The sequence below is a fragment of the Spermophilus citellus genome, assembly GCF_964194105.1.
Source record: "Spermophilus citellus genome assembly, chromosome: X".
Classification (NCBI taxonomy): Eukaryota; Metazoa; Chordata; class Mammalia; order Rodentia; family Sciuridae; genus Spermophilus; species Spermophilus citellus.
Window position 1 is genome coordinate 26,657,650 of NC_138190.1, and position 20,957 is coordinate 26,678,606.

Consider the following 20,957-nt stretch of genomic DNA (forward strand, 5'->3'; position numbering starts at 1 on the left):
TTTTAGTTCTCAGCGGACACAACATCTTTGTTGGCATGTGGCGCTGAGGATCGAACCCGGGCCGCACGCATGCCAGGCGAGCGCGCTACCGCTTGAGCCACATCCCCAGCCCCATATAGGGACTTATGATGGGCATAGTTAATATTGGCAGTATGTGAACTAATGTGCAGAACTTGCCTTTCAGTGAGATTACAAAAATATAAGAAACAGCGCACCTTGACTAAGAAACAAAGAAACTCTTTGAGAAAGTTTTATGAGAATTAATGTAGGAATTAATTAAAGTAGCTTTATAAGACATACTTTTAGAATAATGTTAGAAATATTATTTTATTTAGATTCTTGGATTTAGAATTCTTAAATTTTAGCTGTATGAGTTCCTAATATGCTTTAAGAATAGTTTATAGACTTTAGGATATCTTAAGTATAAGATTTAAGGGGACTTCTTTAGATGGAAATTTTAGATTAGAAATAAAATAAAGGTGTACTTTAAATTTAAAGGTTAATGATAGGGTAGGAGACTTAGAGTCTGGTTACGTAGTTTGACATCTGTTAATAAGGAAATAGTATATCTTGGGAAAAATAGTACATCTTGGGAAAATCTGAAAAAATGTAAATTAGTGACATATTTTATTAATGATTTTGTAGCCATAATAATTCATAAGTAAATGTCACATCCTGGAAAAATGTAAATTGATGTCACATTTTTCTATACCCCTAGTGATTGTTAAGGAAATGTCACATCATGACAAAATTTGGAAGTTGTATAATCAATGACTTATTCTGAATCCATAATGATGAGAAAAAATGCAGTAAAAGATGACCCAGAGAAAGCTGCATTAGAGCTCATTCTCTGGAGATTGCTCCAATGGAATGACGCCAGTCCCATTCTTTGCGCTGACACCACTCATCCTTCAGGATCCCTGGACCCCGCTAGGGCAGGACCCCAGCATGAACAGAGTATTTCTGCCTCTTTACTCTCCCTTACACCAACACTAAAAGATCAATATCCAGAAACTGGGTGAAAAGAGGGCACTGTCAGATCCCTTTTTCTTACTTGCACTTCTATAAAAATGTGCAAAGCTGTAAGATCAAACTATACTGGTGTCAGAATTGTACACAGCATAAGAAATTTAAATTAGAGTAAATTTCAATAACTAAGAGTGAATACAAAGTTACAGAGTCACACTCAAGCATTATTTAAGAAGCCAACTACTAGTCAGAAAGTGGAGTACTACATGGTTGGTTTGGCTACTGGAAAATTTAAACAATTTTGTGCTTATTATTAAGTCAATACTTATCAGATTATATATTTATAAAATGTTTAAAGGAAGAAATGCAATTTATTACAAAAATCAAGATATCTTGAAAATAACAGGCAGATTTTCAAACTAAATCTTGAAATATGAAAAATATGGTCTTTGAGAAAATATATTTATAGATCTATAAGTATACTTATAGATATATAGGTAAATGTATACACAGAGATGAGTAGATTTATCTACTGAAGAATAAAATAAATTATGCTATAGGGAGTTGAAAAAAGAATTTAGAACTGAAATATTTCAAAAAAAATTACACAGAATCAGGCACACAGATATAAGAATACACAAAATTGTAAAGAGAAATCAAGAATTAGAATATAGGGTGAGGCTATTCTTCACAGATCAAATAAAGGTTCCCTTAGGAAGGAATGGAGTGACTGGAAAAAAGACAAATCTTTATAAAGATAATGAAGAACTTATAAAAAAGAAATAATTTATCTATTCTTATAAGCATACCAAGTGACAAAATACAAATGAATGCAAATGTACACATAGACAAAATAGAGACAAACTGCAGAGCTTGGAAAACAAAGGGAAATTTAAATGGTACCAGAAAAAATTATAAGAAACAATAATTTGACAGCAGACTTCTTAATAAAAGAAATTTCAGAAGATGAAGAAATAATATTTTAAGTGTTGCAAAAAATAACTGTCCTGACATAATTATATGCTCAAGTAGGCTATTATTCAATGTTGAGGGCAAAACAAAGGCATTTTCAATCATGCAAAATAAAAGAGCATTTGCTACTCACATTGAAGGAAAGAGAAAGAAGGAAACTGAATTCAGAAGAAAAGATGAAAAGCAAAATTAATCACAGAAACTAGTAAAATAATATTGGTAAATCTAAATTATTATTATATAAAATAAAAATTACAATAGAAACAGCAATAACTAACTAATTTGGGAAGAATAAGAAGGTGTAAATGAAGTTCTAAGCATATGTGTGTGTATACATGTACATATGTATATATATCTATATATATGTATATTATAAAAGATGGGAGACGCAAATTCAAAATTAAATGATGCTAATGTTTATGCCATGCTTTTGTTGAAGAGGTGTATAGACCTATATTTGTTATTGCTGAACTTTACTGATTAAGGTATACATGATTACACATAAGGTTGTTGATAAGATAAAGTATATGTGTAAAATCAGTGGACAAGAAATAAAGGGCTAAATAACTAGTTAAGTAAAATACAAATAAAAAAGTATGGAAGCATCACCTCAGATAAAATAGAAAATTTAATAAAACTTTTTGAAAATTTTGTTAAGATAAAAATAAAAGTTCCCTTTTGAAAATGTAACTAAAATAAATTTTGAATGAACAAAAGATTATCATTTAAATGAGTAAAAGGAAATAAAAGATAATGCTGATGTAAAGAATTAAGAACATAATAATATTTAAGTGTTTTACTTATTGTCAGAAAACAATTTCCTGGATACAAGAAGTTCCTCCCTTATGTAGCTTTGTAGTGAATTAGTTTTTACTTTGAGATTTTTACAGTGGCCATTACCTCCCTTCCCATTGTTTATTTTCTCTAGCATTCACATACCACTAATAAAAAAGATGTGTGTATGTCCTCAGCAAATATAACAGGTTCTGGCATAGAGAATGCTCTTGTCCTGTGTCTGAGGAGTAAACTGGATTTGAAAAAAAGAGGGCTGGTAGACAAAGAAGAGATTGAAATTTATGATGGAGAAAGCCAAAGATTTCATTAGAAAGTTATAATATTGTATGTATCTAGGGCACTTCAGGTGAAAGTTATATTTTTAAATATTTTTAAGGTCTACTCTAGGTCTGTATTTTATCTGTCTTTAAATATCAAACACTTTAACATATAACAATAACTAAGAATGATATCTCTTAGTATTAATGAGACACCTGAATTATTTTTCAGCTATATTCACAAAGACAATCCTCTGTTGTGGAAGAGTACTTAAAGCCACGTCCAATTTATATGCAGTGTCTGGCATTATGGGCATTTGGAATAGGTAAAGTTTTGCACTCCTTAGCATAGTATTTGAAAAAGTAGCACCGTAGCTTATTTTTTATATATAATTACTTGGTAATCATTTGAGGCAGTTGAACTCATCTCTATATTCAGATAAGCACAGTCTAGAGAATAAGGCATGTGGGAAAGAGAAAACAGGGCTTGTGATAATGAATAGATATAATGTAAAGTGTCAAACAAGGAGCTAGTTAGTAAACATGTCTTGTAAAGAACTCTACAGGGCCCAGCAATTATTATAGATAATTAAAATAACATACACATCTCCAAAAAATACTTTCCCACTAAGATACTTAAATAAGTTTATACACATTCAAATACATGAAAAAAAAACTTTCTAAAAATCTAAAAATAACTTATTTTAAGAATTTCTATTACCTAATATTCATAATAGTAAAAAAAGAATAGAATAATACTTGCTTCTGTTTATTGAGCACTAGTGTACGAATTCATTTAATTTTCTCAACTATTCTGTGAAGTAGGTATTATTTTTCTATTTAACAAAGTGGAAACAGTATTGTGCAAGTTAAACAACTGACCCAAAGTCATCGAACTTGAAAGTGCGTCAGTGAGGAATTGAAACCTGTTATGGTTTGCATATTAGGTGATTCCCAAAGGCTTATGTGTGAGACAACACAAAAATTCTTAGAGGGAAATGATAAGGTTATGAGAGCTTTAACCTAATCACTACACTAATCTGTGGGTAGGAATTAAATGGGTAGTAAATGTAGGCATATAGGGAGTGGCTGGAGGAGGTAGGTTACTGGGGGTGCATGTTTCAGGTTGTATTTTGTCCACGATGAGTGGAGTTCCCTGCTTCCTAATTGCAAAGTCCTGAGCAGTTTTCCTCTGCCATGCCCTTCCACCATGATGTGCTTCACTTCAGAACCTGAGCTATGGAGTTGATCATCTGTCAACTGAGACCTCTGAAACTGTGAGCTCCAAATAAACTTTCCCTTCTCTATGTTGCTCTTGTCAGGTATTTTGGTCACAATGATGAAAAGCTGACTTAAAAAAAGCCTAAGTAGTTTTATAACAGAACTCATGTTAATCAGTTTGCTTCACAGATGGCCACATTTTGATATAAAATTGATAAGGAACAAGAAAAGCAACTGACTTCCAAAGTCTTGCATTTCCCATTGAGCCTGGTGCACAGCCACTGATAGTTGGTGGTAAGAGTGTCAAGTTCCTTTTTTAAGGCCTCTTGTGCTGTAGGTGGAGCTTGAGCTATGACACTATTTACGGTTTCGGTAAGGAGTTTCACTTTCATTTCCTTTTGCTGAGCCTCTTCTTTAGCTCTCTGAAAAACAAAGAAAGTTTTCAATTCCAAAATGCATTCCTTTGTATCATATAATTTTTAAAAATAATATCCCTGTTAGGATGAGATTCATAAAAGTAAATCTAGTATTGACTTTGATTACTTCCATACATTTAGATTTAAGTGTAATTGAAAACTTGAAGGAAAGATTACAATTGGAATATAACAGGTCTTTCATAGGAATAGTTTGAAAAGTATTCTGTACAAGGGTATGTATTGTGACCAGTTATGTATACATCTATATACATATACAAGAACCAAATATTTCAATAGTAGCTAAGTTAAAGATACTTAGAAATGTATAATTGAAATCAGATCTAAACCAGGATATTTGAATAATATTAAAATTAGTAGAAATATCATTATTTAAGTCAAAAGATAATTAACACATAAAAGCCATCTTAATGCCATCTCTGGGACCATATTTTGATGAAAGCTCTGTTTGGCAACTGAAAATACATGAGAGATAATAAAAAGATAAAAGCAGCCTCTGATATCAGGACCTGACTTAGCATTCACAGCTATGCCTTGATCTTCTCCTTTGGAAGATAAACTGTTCCATAGTTCATTGGACAAGACCACTTTGTTACTAAGGTAGATCGAGACAACAGCAGGATTTTCTATAATCAAGTCTGAATGCAGACCAAAACATCAGCATTGGTCAAACCACAAAATAGCAATCATTTCCCTGTCTTCATTAATATGAGTGACAGTTGCTTCTTTATCAATTACAACTTCAGCCTCACTAATTTTCCTTCCTTCTAGACAAGATAAAATACCCAATAGTGTGGTTACCTACACTCATTAACAAGCAATCTAAAGCAAAGCCCTTAATCCCTGCTTCAAATAACCTAACAAGAGCCAATATCCTACTAAGGTTCTTACTTGTTCATAGACTCCATGGTTCCCCTTTGTGCATAAGTTTCCTCATTGCAAAAAGGAATAAACACAATTTGTTGAATTAATAAAGAGATATGTTGGTGGTCTTGAGCTATAGGACATATATTTTTTTCTTAACATCCAATGTGTATGTATATTTTAGAAACACAGACAGTTTGGGTTCCTCCAGAGGCCAACTATGACAGGACCTTTCAAATACAGTTGATGTGCATGTACTAAGTGACAAATACTGGTAGCACAATGAGGAATGTTGATAGAAAAGGGAATAAAGAATATAAGGACATATTTATTAATCCCAGGAACTATTGTCAGTGACTGAAGTTTAGTCCTATTGGAAATCTATGGGAAACAATTCTGAGGGTTATCCCGTTTGGAATTGAGGGAAGGAAAACATTATATATACATCAATCCATCATTGTTTGAAGGCTGTTGGGAAATTTTTAGGTTCCTAATACTTAAAACTTGTCACAAAGATGAGAAAGTGGAATTTAGGGCAAAAAAAAAGCCCTCAGGTTAAAAAAAAATCACGTTTTAACAGATGGAAGGGTCTGCATATAATATACTGGTGAGAATTTAGGTATAAGGACATAAATTGAGCTATAAAATGCCTTTATATTTTTAAACATAATCAACCTATCCTTTGGCTTTAGTTCCACAGTGACTTAAAAGTATGCAGTACAATGGCAAATGCAAGTTGTTGACTATAAAACATTAGCCTCTATGGTTTCTAATTAATTGAAACTTTTAGTTCAATATTCTAAATAAATCAGTTTTTCTGCATCACTGAACATGGAGTGTGGTGTGTTTCTATGCACACCATATTTTGACTTTAATAATTATAGCATGATCAATAATTTTGACAACTATTAATCACTCAACATGTGCTATTATCTGCTATGCCATCTATGCCACACTGCTACCTTATTGGATCTTTAACAAAACCTTCAGACATGTGTTTTGTTATATCTGCACTGAACATCAGAAAAAAGATTCAGAATTTACAGATTCTGGATGTTACATTTTTCTCATAGTTTGTTATGTCAGTTTCAAATTCTCATTGAGATGAGAAAGACTCTTATTGTTTTGGATGCAACGAATGCAATTACAAATTATACAAGTTAAAAACAACCCATGCACCTATCTAGAAATGCAGAAGATGGAAAACACCTTTCTTCAATCTTTAATCCTTCCTATATTCTTTTGTAAAATTGGCTTAGTGTGGGAAGCCACTTCTGACACGTGATTGGGTGGCTCCCGTTAAGGGTCTGAGGCGCTCTGGCTGTGTCAGAACTTTCCCGGCCCTTTCCTGATGAGAGAACCCATCCGTGTGGGGGTGTGCCTGACTACTGATCCCGGGGGCCCAATCACTGACCCTGACCTTGGAGTGCAGTCCCCCCTCAATCTTCATTGGATGGAATTCTCCCCTGAATCTCTTGTTCCCCAATAAAAAGCTACTCCCAGGCGTGTTCACTCTCTCTCTCTCCTGCTAGCCCTGAGTAATCCTTGCTGCCCTGCTGGGTGGTTAGAGGAGGGAACCAGAGAGGGGAGCCGTCTCGGACCTGGCAATAGAAATAAGGTAACTGAGTCTGTGTGTTTTATTTCGATCTCTTCTAGCTAACTTTTATGCCAAGAACCTCATTAATGAAACCATTGTGCAGGCCGCATGGTGGAGCTTAGATGTTGGGATAGTTTCAGAAAAGAGAAAGAGTAAAATTTATTTTCCTAGGTCAACATGAGAAAAAGATTGTGATGGCTTTCTTTACTATGCAAATGGCACAAAAGCTAAATAACCAGTATGATTTAGACATAATCTTCATAAAAATATTGTCTCGTGCACCCTTTCTTTCCATGTATCTATCCATAATATACTAGCACGTGGGTCATGAACAGTATCTTTAACCATATGTTCAGGAAGTATGGTTCCTTAGAACCACTTTGGAACTTGTTCCTTAGAATCACCTGGAAACTTAGTAGAAATGAAAAATCTCAGGTATTACCCCACATTCACTGAATACCAAATCTACAGGGAGAAGCCAAAAGTCTATTTCAAATAGTCCTCTAGGTTATTCTGATATTCATTTATGTGCAGGGATCCTGCTCTAGTGGTTGAAGAAACATGTATATTTACTATGTTTATTATATGTATAGTTTTTTCCTAATCTTTAGTAGTAAAATTATAATAGCAAAAAATCAAATAAAAATAATAACAGTTAAAATGAAATTTAAGATTTTTAACAAGGTTTTATTTTATAGTTTTTGCATATAGTCATTGCTGATCTCCAGAAGAGTTTTGGAGTCAGATGTTTCTTATCAAACACTCCTCTCAGTTCCTTTATGTAAACAGAATTTTTTTCTTTATGGGGGGAAATAAGTTATCAAAATATCACTAGCATTTCCCAGTAAAACACAAGGAAGAAAATAAAGAAACAAAAGTTCACTACTTTTTCTCTGAATAAATCAGGGAAAGATTTCAAAGTATATCTGTTAGCAACTTCTGAAAATAAAGATAAATTTGCTCACAAAATGAACACAGGTGGAAGCCTGGACAAGGTACTATCAATATGTTGGAAAACTGACCTAAAGAGATTGCCTTGATCAGAAAGCAGAAAACTCAGAAAAAAGGGATCTTCCGGCCAACTCCCTTGGCTGCTATTGCCAGAAGCTGCCTGAGCTTTTCTTATTTTCAATTTCACCCCCATACTGCACCAATTTTGTAGCTAGAGCAATTATTTAAAAGTGTCAATCAACACAAACAAATTGGTTGGCACATTTCAGGGATTGTTATCAAAATTTTAAAACTTGGGAGAGACTACTCTCCAGCCCTGGAAAATAAAAGGTATCTGACTGGGTAGTAGAAAGAGGGAAGATACACAGAAGAGGGATGAAACCACACAAAGCAACCCAGCGAGAAACTGAGCAGCTGAGCAAGAGCTTACTGTCAATGATCTACTCAGAGATCTGGGGTAGTGGTTATTCAGTATTAGAAGAGATGATAACTGATCATCAAGGAATTGACACATGGTGGGAAAGGTCACATGGGTGGCAAAAAATCATAATTAAAAAAACAATGTAAAATAAAAAAGAATGGCCCAGAATGGGATGGGATGGGATGGGATAAAATACCTTCAATTCTATTAGTTCCACCATGGATAAAGCTTGTGACAAACACTACTATATTATTTCATCTGTTTAGGGGTTTCAGGTTCTTCACCAGTAGAGAAAATAGAATTTATATTACTTGTAAAATACTTTCTATCTCTCATATTATGTTTTGGTATAATTTTTCTCATGATGCCCTCACACAATCAAATTTCAAACCATTGAAATCCCTTTTCTGAAACCTTCCAATTATTTTATCATTTCATTTAGAATGAAAAATCCTGTGATAGCCTATAAAACTATTGTGTTAATATTTGCCAACTTTTTCAAATTTATCTCAGGTTATTTGTCCTATGTTTTACTCCCTTTGGGTGGGAACACAGGCTTCTTTCACTTCCCAGTTCATCTTAGAGTATTTACAGGAGGTATTTTCTCTGACTGGAATGTGCTCCCATGAAATGTTTAGTTTTTTGGGGTTTTTTTTGTTTTTTTTTTTTTAGAGAGAGAGAGAAAAAATTTTTCAATATTTATTTTTCAGTTTTTGGTGGACACAACATCATTATTTTGTTTTTATGTGGTGCTGAGGATCGAACCCAGCGCCCTGTGCATGCCAGGGGAGCACGTTACCGCTTGAGCCTCATCACATCCCCAGCCCCCATGAAATGTTTTTATAGTTGTTGTTTTTTTCCCATAATTCAGATCTCTTGGATTAAATAGTGTTTTCCACAAATGTACTACAAGTCAAACTTTAACATCTCACCATTTCCCAACTTCCTCCTAAACACGAATTATTCTCTATTCTACAAACCTGGTTTGTGTTTTAGGCAAATTACCATGACCCCAAAGAGTTTTATTTGTTCCTAAATTCACTGTTAGTTCCCTATCCATCCGCAATAGAATGTAAATTTAAAGAAAGCAGACTGTGGTCTTACTTACCACTTTACTCAGTAGCTAGAAGGATATCTGGCATATAATAGGTATGCAATAAGTATTTGTTGATGAATGAATGATATATAGTATTACTAGATTAGAATATTTCATAGGTTGTAATGCTCTATAATATCCAAATTCAATCTTTCTTACAGGTTTTAATTATATGTTCTGCATTTAACTCATTCCATATTTGCTTAAACATTTGAGTTTTCATGTGAGTGCTTTCTGCTATTAACTATAAGAAATATATCTGACTGATCATATATTTTATAAAGTACACTTAATTTCTTAGTATGCAGCAATGATAATAACTACAACAATAGCTATCAAATTTGAAAAATTTGCTTTGCACCTGGCTGAGTATTTGGGACTTCTATGTTTCATGCTTTAAACAGTTCTAGAAGGGATGTGTTCTAGTACTAAATTCACAAATGAGGGAGTTGGAGCTCACAGAGCTTATGTAGCTCACCCAAGGTTATACACCTGGCAAGGAACCAAACTGGGTTTTGAAACTGAGGGTCTGGTTCCACATTAATTTTGCTCTGTCATGAGGCCTCAAACCAAATAAGTACCTATTAATATTTCACATAGAAAAATTCTATCAGCATATGCATTCTTATTAGTACATAAAAATAGTAGCTATCTTTACAGCTACAGGTCATTGAGTGCTCACACTGACCTAGGCAACTTACTAAATCTAATTATTAGCATTCAGTACATACACTCAAGTTAGGAAGAACAACAATATAAACAGCATAAAACAGAAGACTGTGTTGATACTGAGTTTCCCAAAGCCACACTGAAATGCCACTTTATATATTCAACTTGAGGTTTTACCTCTAAGACTGTGGTATATACAGGTTCTCCTGGTCCTAAATCAAAGTTACTATATTTTTGTTGTATGGTTTCAAAATATATGCATGTAAACTCAGTTCTTTTTATCCATATTAAAAGCCACCTGTTAAAATACTTAAAACTCCCAAATTCAAAGAAATCCCTTAAGCTACCAAATTAACAAAGCATTTAAATATATTTTATATTGTCTATTCTAGAACACTTCGTCATAGTTTCAACTTGAATTTGCAACAGCTAAAAACAGTTAATGTGATCAGCTGATTCTAATCCTCAACACTATATTATTTCAAAAGAATGAAGTTTTATTTATTTTTTTTTCAGCAACAATTTTTTTTTATTTTTTTATTTTTTTATTGATTATTTAAAGCATTACATAGCTCATGATATATCATCTTTCATACATTTGACTCAAATTGTGTTTTGAACTCCCATTTTCACCCCAAATACAGATTGCAGAATCACATCTGTTACATATTCACATTTTTACATAATGCCATATTAGTGACTGATGTATTCTGCTACCTTTCCTATCCCCTACTATCCCCCCTCCCCTCCCCTCCCCTCCCATCTTCCCTCTCTACCTCCCCTGCTGTTGTTCAATTCTCTCCCTTTTTTCCCTCCCCCTTGCCCCTCATAACCTCTTATAATTTTATGTATCATTGAAGGTCTCCTACTATTTCCATGTGCTTTCCCTTCTCTCTCCGTTTCTCTCCCCCCATTCGTCTTTGTTTACTGTAGTCTTTTCCTCATGCTCTTCCTTCCTGTTCTGTTCTTAGTTGTTCTCTTTATATCAAAGCAGACATTTGGCATTTGTTTTTTAAGGCTTGGCTAGCTTCGCTTAGCATAATCTGCTCTAATGCCATCCATTTCCCTGCAAATTCTATGATTTTGTCATTTCTTAGTGCTGCATAATACTCCATTGTGTATAGATGCCACATTTCTTTTATCCATTCATCTATTGAGGGGCATCTAGATTGGTTCCACAGTCTAGCTATTGTGAATTGTGCCGCTATAATCATTGATGCAGCCGTATCCCTATAGAGCGCTTTTTTAAGGTCCTCAGGGAATAGTCCTAGAAGTGCGATAGCTGGGTCAAATGGTGGATCCATTCCCAGCTTTCCCAGGAATCTCCATACTGCTTTCCAAATTGGCCTCACCATTTTGCAGCCCCACCAGCAGTGTACAAGTGTACCCTTTTCCCCACATCCCCGCCAACACTTATTGTTGTCTGACTTCATAATGGCTGCCAATCTTACTGGAGTGAGATGGTATCTTAGGGTGGTTTTGATTTGCATTTCTCTGATTGCTAGAGATGGTGAGCATTTTTTCATGTACTTGTTGATTGATTGTATGTCCTCCTCTGAGAAGTGTCTGTTCAGGTCCTTGGCCCATTTGTTGATTGGGTTATTTGTTATCTTATTGTTTAATTTTTTGAGTTCTTTGTACATTCTGGATATTAGGGCCCTATCGGAGGTGTGGGGGGTAAAAATTTGTTCCCAGGATGTAGGCTCTCTATTTACCTATTTTATTGTTTCTCTTGCTGAGAAAAAACTTTTTAGTTTAAGTAAGTCCCATTTGTTTATTCTTGTTGTTAACTCTTGGGCTATGGGTGTCCTATTAAGGAATTTGGAGCCCGACCCCACAATATGTAGATCGTAGCCAACTTTTTCTTCTATCAGACGCAGTGTCTCTGATTTGATATCTAGCTCCCTGATCCATTAGCAAAGTGGCAGGTTATAAAATCAACACGCATAAATCAAAGGCATTCCTGTATATCAGCAACAAAACCTCTGAAATGGAAATAAGGAAAACCACTCCATTCACAATATCCTCAAAGAAAATAAGATACTTGGGAATCAACCTAACAAAAGAGGTGAAAGATTTATACAATGAAAACTACAGAACCCTAAAGAGAGAGATAGAAGAAGATCTCAGAAGATGGAAAAATGTACCCTGTTCATGGATAGGCAGAACTAACATCATCAAAATGGCGATATTACCCAAAGTTCTCTACAGGTTTAATGCGATGCCAATCAAAATCCCAACGGCATTTCTTGTAGAAATAGATAAAGCAATCATGAAATTCATATGGAAAAATAAAAGACCCAGAATAGCAAAAGCAATTCTAAGCAGGAAGTGTGAATCTGGAGGTATAGCGATACCAGAGGTCAAACTGTACTACAAAGCAATAGTAACAAAAACAGCATGGTACTGGTACCAAAACAGGCAGGTGGACCAATGGTACAGAATAGAAAACACAGAGACTAATCCACAAAGTTACAACTATCTTATACTTGATAAAGGGGCTAAAAGCATGCAATGGAGGAAGGATAGCATCTTCAACAAATGGTGCTGGGAAAATTGGAAATCCATATGCAACAAAATGAAATTGAATCCCTTTCTCTCGCCATCCACAAGAATGAAGTTTTAAACTAGGATTGTCAGTGTTGACATTTTGACCACAATGCACTAAATTAATAAATATTTTAAGACTTTAATAGAAAATATAACAAAATTCGAAGCAAAATTGATTAAAATTAATTAAAAATAAATCTCTACTATTAAACCCAGAAGACAGTAGATTGTCATAAGCACAATTTTAAGCAATGTTGCATTCCTTTCCATTATTTCTTTGGTTTATTTGATTTATTTTACCTTCATCTCTTCAACTGCTCTCTGTAATTCATCTGGAGTTTTATATTCAAAATCTCTCTCTAGGTATTCTTCTTCAGCTTGAGTCATCCATTCATGCATTTCTGATAGATCTTTCTGGAGACTTACAGTTTTATCCAAACCTCCTTTTAAGGCTTCTTTTCTGGCATAGACCTTCCATAAAATAAACAAACAAGAAAAGCATAAATACTGACAGTGCCAAGACATTACCATTACCATGCTATTGAATAATGTGTAAATAACTAAGATTTGATAGTAAAGATGAAATGAAAGGATTATATTCATAAGAAAAGTAACTCATGGGGATCATGTTTAATCTCACATAAGTGTGAAAATATAATATAGCCATTTACTTGGAATAGATAATAAAATGACCAGTTTGCCCTATTTACAATAAGTTAGCTTTTGTCTTTGGCAATTCTTTTCTGTGAGTATAAAAAATAATTGTTGTAAAATAATTTTATTGGCATATGTAGAACTAATTGATCATTCTTTCAGTTTTGTGACGATGCTTTTATGATTTTAAATATCTTAGGTAATTAAAAATGAAACAACTACAGAAAATTCTCATAAAACAAAGAAAAAAATGAAAATGTATAAGATAAACAGATAATTCACAGAAAAAATTATGTCTGTGTAAAAGATGTTCCAATACTATTTATATGTAAGTGATCACAAGTGAAAATTATTATATTTTCTTTTTAAATATTTATTTTTAGTTGTAGTTGGTCACAATATCTTTATTTTATTTATTTATTAATTATTTTTATGTGCTACTGAGGATCGAACCCAGGGCCCTGCATGTGTTAGATGAGTGCTCTACAGCTGAGCCATGACCCCAGCCCTACTTATTGTTTTTTCATAAGTAAAATAGTATGGCAAAAAAAATTAATGAAGATGCTCAGTTTGGCATGGGTGTAGGGATATAAAAGTTTTCATACTGTTTAGGGAAATACATAACCTTTCATAGTAAGCTGATAAAATATATTTAAAATATTAATGTTCTTGAACCAAAGTTTACTCTGGGCCTTTTAAGAGTAAATCATATCAAAGAGTTGCATGTACATTGTTTAATTCAGCCATGAAGAAAGCAGCATGTTGGGGATAAATCCAAATTTGCTTTCATGTGGGATTAATTAAACATACAAACCATGGTATATCATATATCATCAATTTGTGTACTGAAATAAAATGTAACACCATATATTTTTAAGTTTAAATAGCAAGCTGCCAAACAATATGTGAGGTCATATGGAACATCTGCTTTTAAAACCCTCATAATTTTTGGAAATATTAAGAATGTTTACCATGGAATTTATTACTCAATAACTAAAAAACAGCAAAACATAAAACATCTAAACCAAAATCATATACACTAATAGCTTGTTTCAAAGTACTGAGTAGTATTATAGTAATTATATATAGTGCTTCCCTCTCAAATGTAACTATACTCAAAATAATTCTTTTCTCTGGGATTAAACAAGGTTTGATATTTTAACTAACAGAGTTCTAATAGTAAAGTTTTAATATATACTGCATAATTTTAATAAAATAAAAATTTCATGGTACTTTACTCAATACTAAATATGTGTAGAAACGCCATCATGTTTATTTCCCTTATATTTAATAACCCAACCATGTTGAATTTGATCAATGTTTCACTTTTGCTTTCCTTTTCTAGATGAATATAGAAAATAATTTATTGAAATATGAATAACTGTTCCAGTCTGACACATCAAGAACAATATGTCTAGTCATTATTCTAGTAAAGGTATAAATACTATTTTGCACATTTAATAAACCTATAGTAAGCCTAAATAAACAGGTTGTTAAATTTCTATGTAGACAATCTACTCTACTATAATCATTTGAAGTAGTTGGAGAAGCTACAAAAATATTGGAGAGACTAATGAAACTTAGTCCAAACTTGTAGTAAATATATATATAGATAGATATAGATAGATAGATAGAGATTGAGATATATAGATAGAGATATAGATATATAGATAGATAGAGATATAGATATATAGATATATATAGATATATGGCATGCTATAAAACTAAACTAGAGGAAAGGGATCAGAAGTGATTTTTTTTCCTTAAGTTAAAAGGTTATAAGGCCATTCTGAGATGGTAGTACAAGTGTATTGGGAAGAACATTGACTTAGGAATCAGAACTCCTAGAGTCAATGCTAAGCAATCTAACATAATTTCTCTGTAGTTCAGATTTATAACTAGACAATTTCCAAGGTCTTTTTCCAATTTGATCTACTACAGCTTTATGAATGATTGGAAAGAGTAAGACATGCAATGTTTGCTTTCATATGTTAAAAAGAATTTCTGTGAAAAGATTTTGGTTAAAATTACAATTTTGCTTTATATCTTTAGTGACTCCAATATGCTTATTTCAAACTGTCCAATCTATCCAACAGTGTCAGCTGATTACAGCATATTCTCGTAATAGATAAAAGAGGAATTTCTTTCTGTTTCCTGTTATATACTTTACAAATCAAACATTTAGTACTACTCCCCACCACACTTTCTTTAATCTCCGATCTCAGAGCAAAAGATGACTTTGTTCTTGTCCAGGGTCAATGAGTCCTTTTCAGAGCTAATGCTCTGAGGTCTGTACTTCCCTGTATCTTTCCCTTATTTTCCTCTGTGTCTTTCCTGAATTTATATTTCTTCAACTCTTCTCTCTTGTTTCTTTTAGGCCACCATATTAATATGTTCACAGACTATCCTATGATTTAAGAAGTTAAATTAAGCAAACATCCATCTTACCATAATTTTATACAGTTCATAATTTTAAAGTGCAATTCTCTCCTTTTGCTACTTAATGACCTCTAGAAAATTGCTTAAATATAATCTGTCTCTGTCCTCACCAATCCACTGTAACTCTAAGAACATGAGGGTTTTCCTGATTCTTGATCTAATATATATCTCCCAAACCATCTCTTACCTTTTTTTACTTTTAAGAATTTGTTTCTTGTAGCATTTGAGTCTCATAATTATATTTGGCTCCTTGAAACCCCTACTTTCTTGACATTGCAGCTTTCTTGGCCAATTTTTGCACATATTTTCTTTTCTCAGTTATTCTGTTGGCCTTCTTTTACTTGCTGACATTTAAATATTTCCCAGAGTTCTGTGGCTGGTCCTCTTCTTGTATCATTCCAATCTCTATTTTTAAGGCCTTTTCTTATTCCATTTCTTTCTTACATTTAAAATAGTGTTTCAGATCACTTTTTTCCCTACTGCCAACTGTGTATTTATATCTAAGTGAATGATATGCATCAGAACTCCATATGCCTATATTTTCTCCCAAATCTGTTCCTAGGATTATATCCTTGATCTACTTTCATAATACCAATTGTCAAACATTAATCAGCACAATACTAGTAACATATTATGCTTTAATTCTTTCTTTCAGATGCATTCCTAGGCCAATACACAGGCTTAAATTTTAAAGTACCTTGAAAAGTTATTGAGTAGAAGAGTGATATCTAACATATTTTGAAACCATCATTCTGGCTGCTATGCTGATAATAGCTCCGTGGGAAGGGGCAAAAAATGGCAACATGAGACTTGTTAGGAATCCTCTGCAATGGTCTAAAAAAAGAATGATGAATTCATCTAGGGTAAGAGCAGAAGGATGCTGAGAAATTGCTGGAACTTGGGAATTGTATAGTTAGAACCAACAGCATTTGTTGATCCATTTTATGTTTGGGTGTGAGAAAAATATAGGAGACAAGAAGACCTTAAGGACTTTGACTTGGGCTGAAAGGATAGGGATGCCAGGGCGACTACCCAGTTAGCAGATTGTTGAGTATATCAGAAATTTCAGGGATTTTGTCTGGGTATGTTATATTTACTGTATACAGTAGGCATACAGCTTATATCTATTGTAATGCATGTCTATATTTTGGAGATATTATATATATATATATATATATATATATATATCATACACACACACTCTAATATTTCATTTACGTGTATGGATTGAGTGGGAAAACGAATATGCAGTCCTAAGATTCAGGAGAAATTTTCAGAATATAACAAAAATTGTGGAAGGTAGAATTTATGAATTATATTTGAAATAATGATGTTGTATGAGTTGACCTAGGCAATGATTGGAAATAGAGAAGTGTGAAGGCTGATCCATAGAATATGTCCACATTGAGTGGTCAGCATATTGTTCCAGTTTGCTCAGAACAACATATTCCCTCCTTGGGTAATTACTATTAGAATAGGAAAATATACATACCACAAAACAGAATAAACAGTAATGAGCAGAGCAATATGTATTCAAACCAGATCCATTTCTATGTAAGAATGAGGGAAAATGCTATGAGAAGTTTGGACATTAAATAAAACATAATGTCACAAGAGGGTCATATATTTCAAGTTTCTTCATGTCTCTCAATGTTCACTAATATTTCCATTTACTTTTCCAGTTTTATCTCAATCTGAACAACAGCAATTCATTCCTAACTGCTTCCTTCCACTAGAGCTCCTTCAGTTTATTCTCTGTATAATGTGAATACATAGTAATTTTTAAATAACTACTTTAAATTATGTCACCCTTATATCTAAATATCTTTGATAGCACCCAAATGCAATTGACATAGACTAAATCATCAATGTGATTTTTGAATGAGCTCGTGACTCTTATTTTCCATCCATTTTTCTCTTTGAGCTGCTCTTTTTTTTAAATTTATTTTTTATTGGTTGTTCACAACATTACAAAGCTCTTGACATATCATATTTCATACATTAGATTGAAGTGGGTTATGAACCCCCAATTTTACCCCAAATGCAGATTGCAGAATCACGTCGGTTACACATCCACAATTTTACATAATGCCCTATTAGTAATTGTTGTATTCTGCTACCTTTCCTATCCCCTACTAGCTGCTCTTTCCAATGGCTTTTTTTTGATGGCCTCAAATATGCACACTACCAACTGAGCTATACTCTCAGCCCCTATATGTATTTAATTTAATAAATATATATAACAATGTAAATATATGAATAATTATAAATCTCCTTCCTTCTCTCTCTTTCCCTTTCTCCCTTTTTTCCTTCTCTTGAATGTTGTTGCTTAATTTATGAAATATTTCTTTTTTGGGGGTACTGGGGATTAAACTCAGGGGTGCTTAACCAAAGAGCCACATCCCCAGCCCTATTTTGTATTTTATTTACAGATAGGGTCTCACTGAGTTGCATAGTGCCTTGCTTTTGCTGAGGCTGGCTTTGAACTTGTGATCTTCTTGCCTCAGCCTCCATAGCCGCTGGGATTACAGGTGTGTGGCACTGTGCCCTGCCCCAGCCCACACCATCCTCTTGCCACTCTGCTTGGCAATTTGTGAGATATTTCAGTAAAGGTTATTGTTTTATTTTATAAATAGCTAACATCTTGATTTTTTTCATTTGGGTACATGATGTTTGGAATTTAAGTTAATTTTAACCATTTTATACCTCCAAAATTGCATTATGAGACCTCCAAATATCTTCAAGTATTTCAAATACTTGACAATTTTGTCTCTATTTGTGTTTTTCTGAAACTTGACATCTAATATTAGGTAACAAGTCATCTCTAACCCAAGAAAGAACATCATTATTGTGTATGTAGATATTTCTATGATACATAGGTTTATACTACTTTTCCATTCTTTTGTCTAGACCACTGAGGTGGTATCAACAACCAAGCCCAGCTTCACTTCTTTTACTTTTCTATCTTTCTCTTCACCTGAGTAGATAATTTCTTCCTTTTAAAACTAGATGATTTTTTTTCCTCACAGGGAGAGCATGGGTAGTATGATACTCCAAGGAGAAGCAGAAAGATGTAAAACCTTGTAGAATTGGAAAAAAAAAAGTTCAGAACATGGCTGGGTTCTATAGTATTTTTGTCATGCAGGGGCTGATGTGTTCAAAATACTTCTTTTGAACAAAAAATTTTCTAGTGTGCATTATAATAGACAGGTCTTAAGCCAAGATGTTTAAGATTTAAGGTGTTTTTAAAATTATAGTTGTATAAATTGTAAAAATATTGAGATTTCTGTAACATTGGTGACCTTCATAAAATTTTTGTTGTTGTTTTTCCCTTTGCTCTAAATAAATTGGTGGTATTTTTTCAACTCATCCTTTATGAACATTCTAAAAACAAAGAACTTTCACACAGGTCTTCCAGGAAACTATCAATGGTACAATCCATTATTTAAGTGATGAGTTTTTCATGAACAACCCTTATACCACTGACTTGCTATAGGAGAAGCATGCAAGTTAGTTGACCCAAGGTTATCTTATCCGTGAGTTAATAGAACTGTTAAAACGTCAGTTAACTGTAATAGATGCGCAACTTGCCTTGACCATTGGTTTCCTAAATTATTTTTTCAAATTTAACTTTTACCTTTTGGCATTATTTCTTTTTAATTTTTAAAAGTTACTTAGAAATAACCAAAGGCTGACTATCTCTAACACATATAAACAAAACTCTCATTAACTTCAAAAAAGTTATTAATGGCGAGGCATAGTGGCACATGCCTATAATCCCAGCAACTCAAGAAGCTGACAGGAGGATCACAATTTTAAGGCCAGCCTCAGCAAGTTAGCAAGGCCCTAAGTTTTAAAGTGTCAAAATACATTCTAATAGAATGTATAATGAATTAGAACAAAATTTTTAAAAGGGTGAAAAAACTAATAAAAATAAAAAGGGCTGGGGATGCAATTCAATGGTAACATGCCCTCTGGCTCAATCCCCAATACCAAAAACAAAATAAAAAGGCATTGATGAATGTTAAAGTAATCACTGCCTGGTGTAGGTCAAAAAATTTATCTTTTGTACAAGAAATATTTGATATATACCACTAATAAATATAATAGTTTATTTTCCATAGTTTAATCTTTACATATAAAATGAATACCTATAATATATATTGCTATATGAAAACAAGTAACTCAGATGTGAATCTAGTTTTTTTATTTTATTCAGTATTATTCTTAATCATTTTTCAGTCTTAATTCATTGACTGAAATAAAGGTATTAAAGAAGCTAAACTTTGAAATCTTAACAATCAGAAGTAAAAATTATATACATTTGTGTATACACATTTAACTTTTTCAATTTATTTCTATATCAAATATGGATATGTAGTCTATCTGTTGTTATTCCAATTATTATTATACATTTATGCATAGGAGAAAAGACTAAATGAAAATAATTACTATGAGTAATATCTCATTTTTCAGTGTCACAACTGAGTTCAAGAAGGTCAGTTTAAAACTAAAATAATAAAAAAATGTACTATTTAAAATATTTACTATGAAAATATTTCTGTACTCCAGAGAGGCTTAATTATTTGAATAAATTCTGCCTTAAAGCATGAACATAGCTAGAAAGAACACTTTATATGAAGATACTGGTAAAGGGAGACATTAAAAATTTTCAATTAATTAAATTGAGCCAAATCCAATGAAAGATACTCTCCATACCTGACGGCACATGTAATCCCACTGAGTGTTAAGTTCTTTGAGTTCAGTGTCAAGTCTGGATGCAAACTCTGGCTCGGCTTCATACTTTATCTTCTGCCCACCTTCATTGACACTGTTTAAACTGGGCTGGATCGTCTGAATATCATTGACTAAAAGCTAAGGAGATAATACTATTTAATCTAACTGAAAAATATCACAATATATTATAAATGCATCATAAATAGGAACTGTATAAGAATGATGACATTGCATATGAATTTTGTCCTTTAAAATATGAAATAGACAATTCAGTTGATATCTGCATATAGATCTTACAAAAATTTTTAGTGTTTTTATGGCATGAATGAAG

General features: G+C 33.0%; 1 protein-coding gene across 6 annotated transcripts in view; it reads right to left on the reverse strand.

Annotated features, from left to right (window-relative positions):
• The window catches only part of DMD (dystrophin), a gene marked incomplete at its 3' end in the record, with an annotated part of 2,539,585 nt that overhangs the window by 1,361,275 nt on the left and 1,157,353 nt on the right, over nucleotides 1-20,957 (reverse strand). For all 6 annotated transcript variants that reach the window (XM_081277777.1, XM_081277778.1, XM_081277780.1 and 3 more), the window contains 3 exons: nucleotides 20,609-20,764; nucleotides 13,097-13,267; nucleotides 4,454-4,636 (listed from right to left, as the gene is read on the reverse strand). In XM_081277777.1, the coding sequence (XP_081133903.1) occupies nucleotides 4,454-4,636; nucleotides 13,097-13,267; nucleotides 20,609-20,764 (510 nt within the window). The remainder of the gene's footprint in view (nucleotides 1-4,453; nucleotides 4,637-13,096; nucleotides 13,268-20,608; nucleotides 20,765-20,957) is intronic.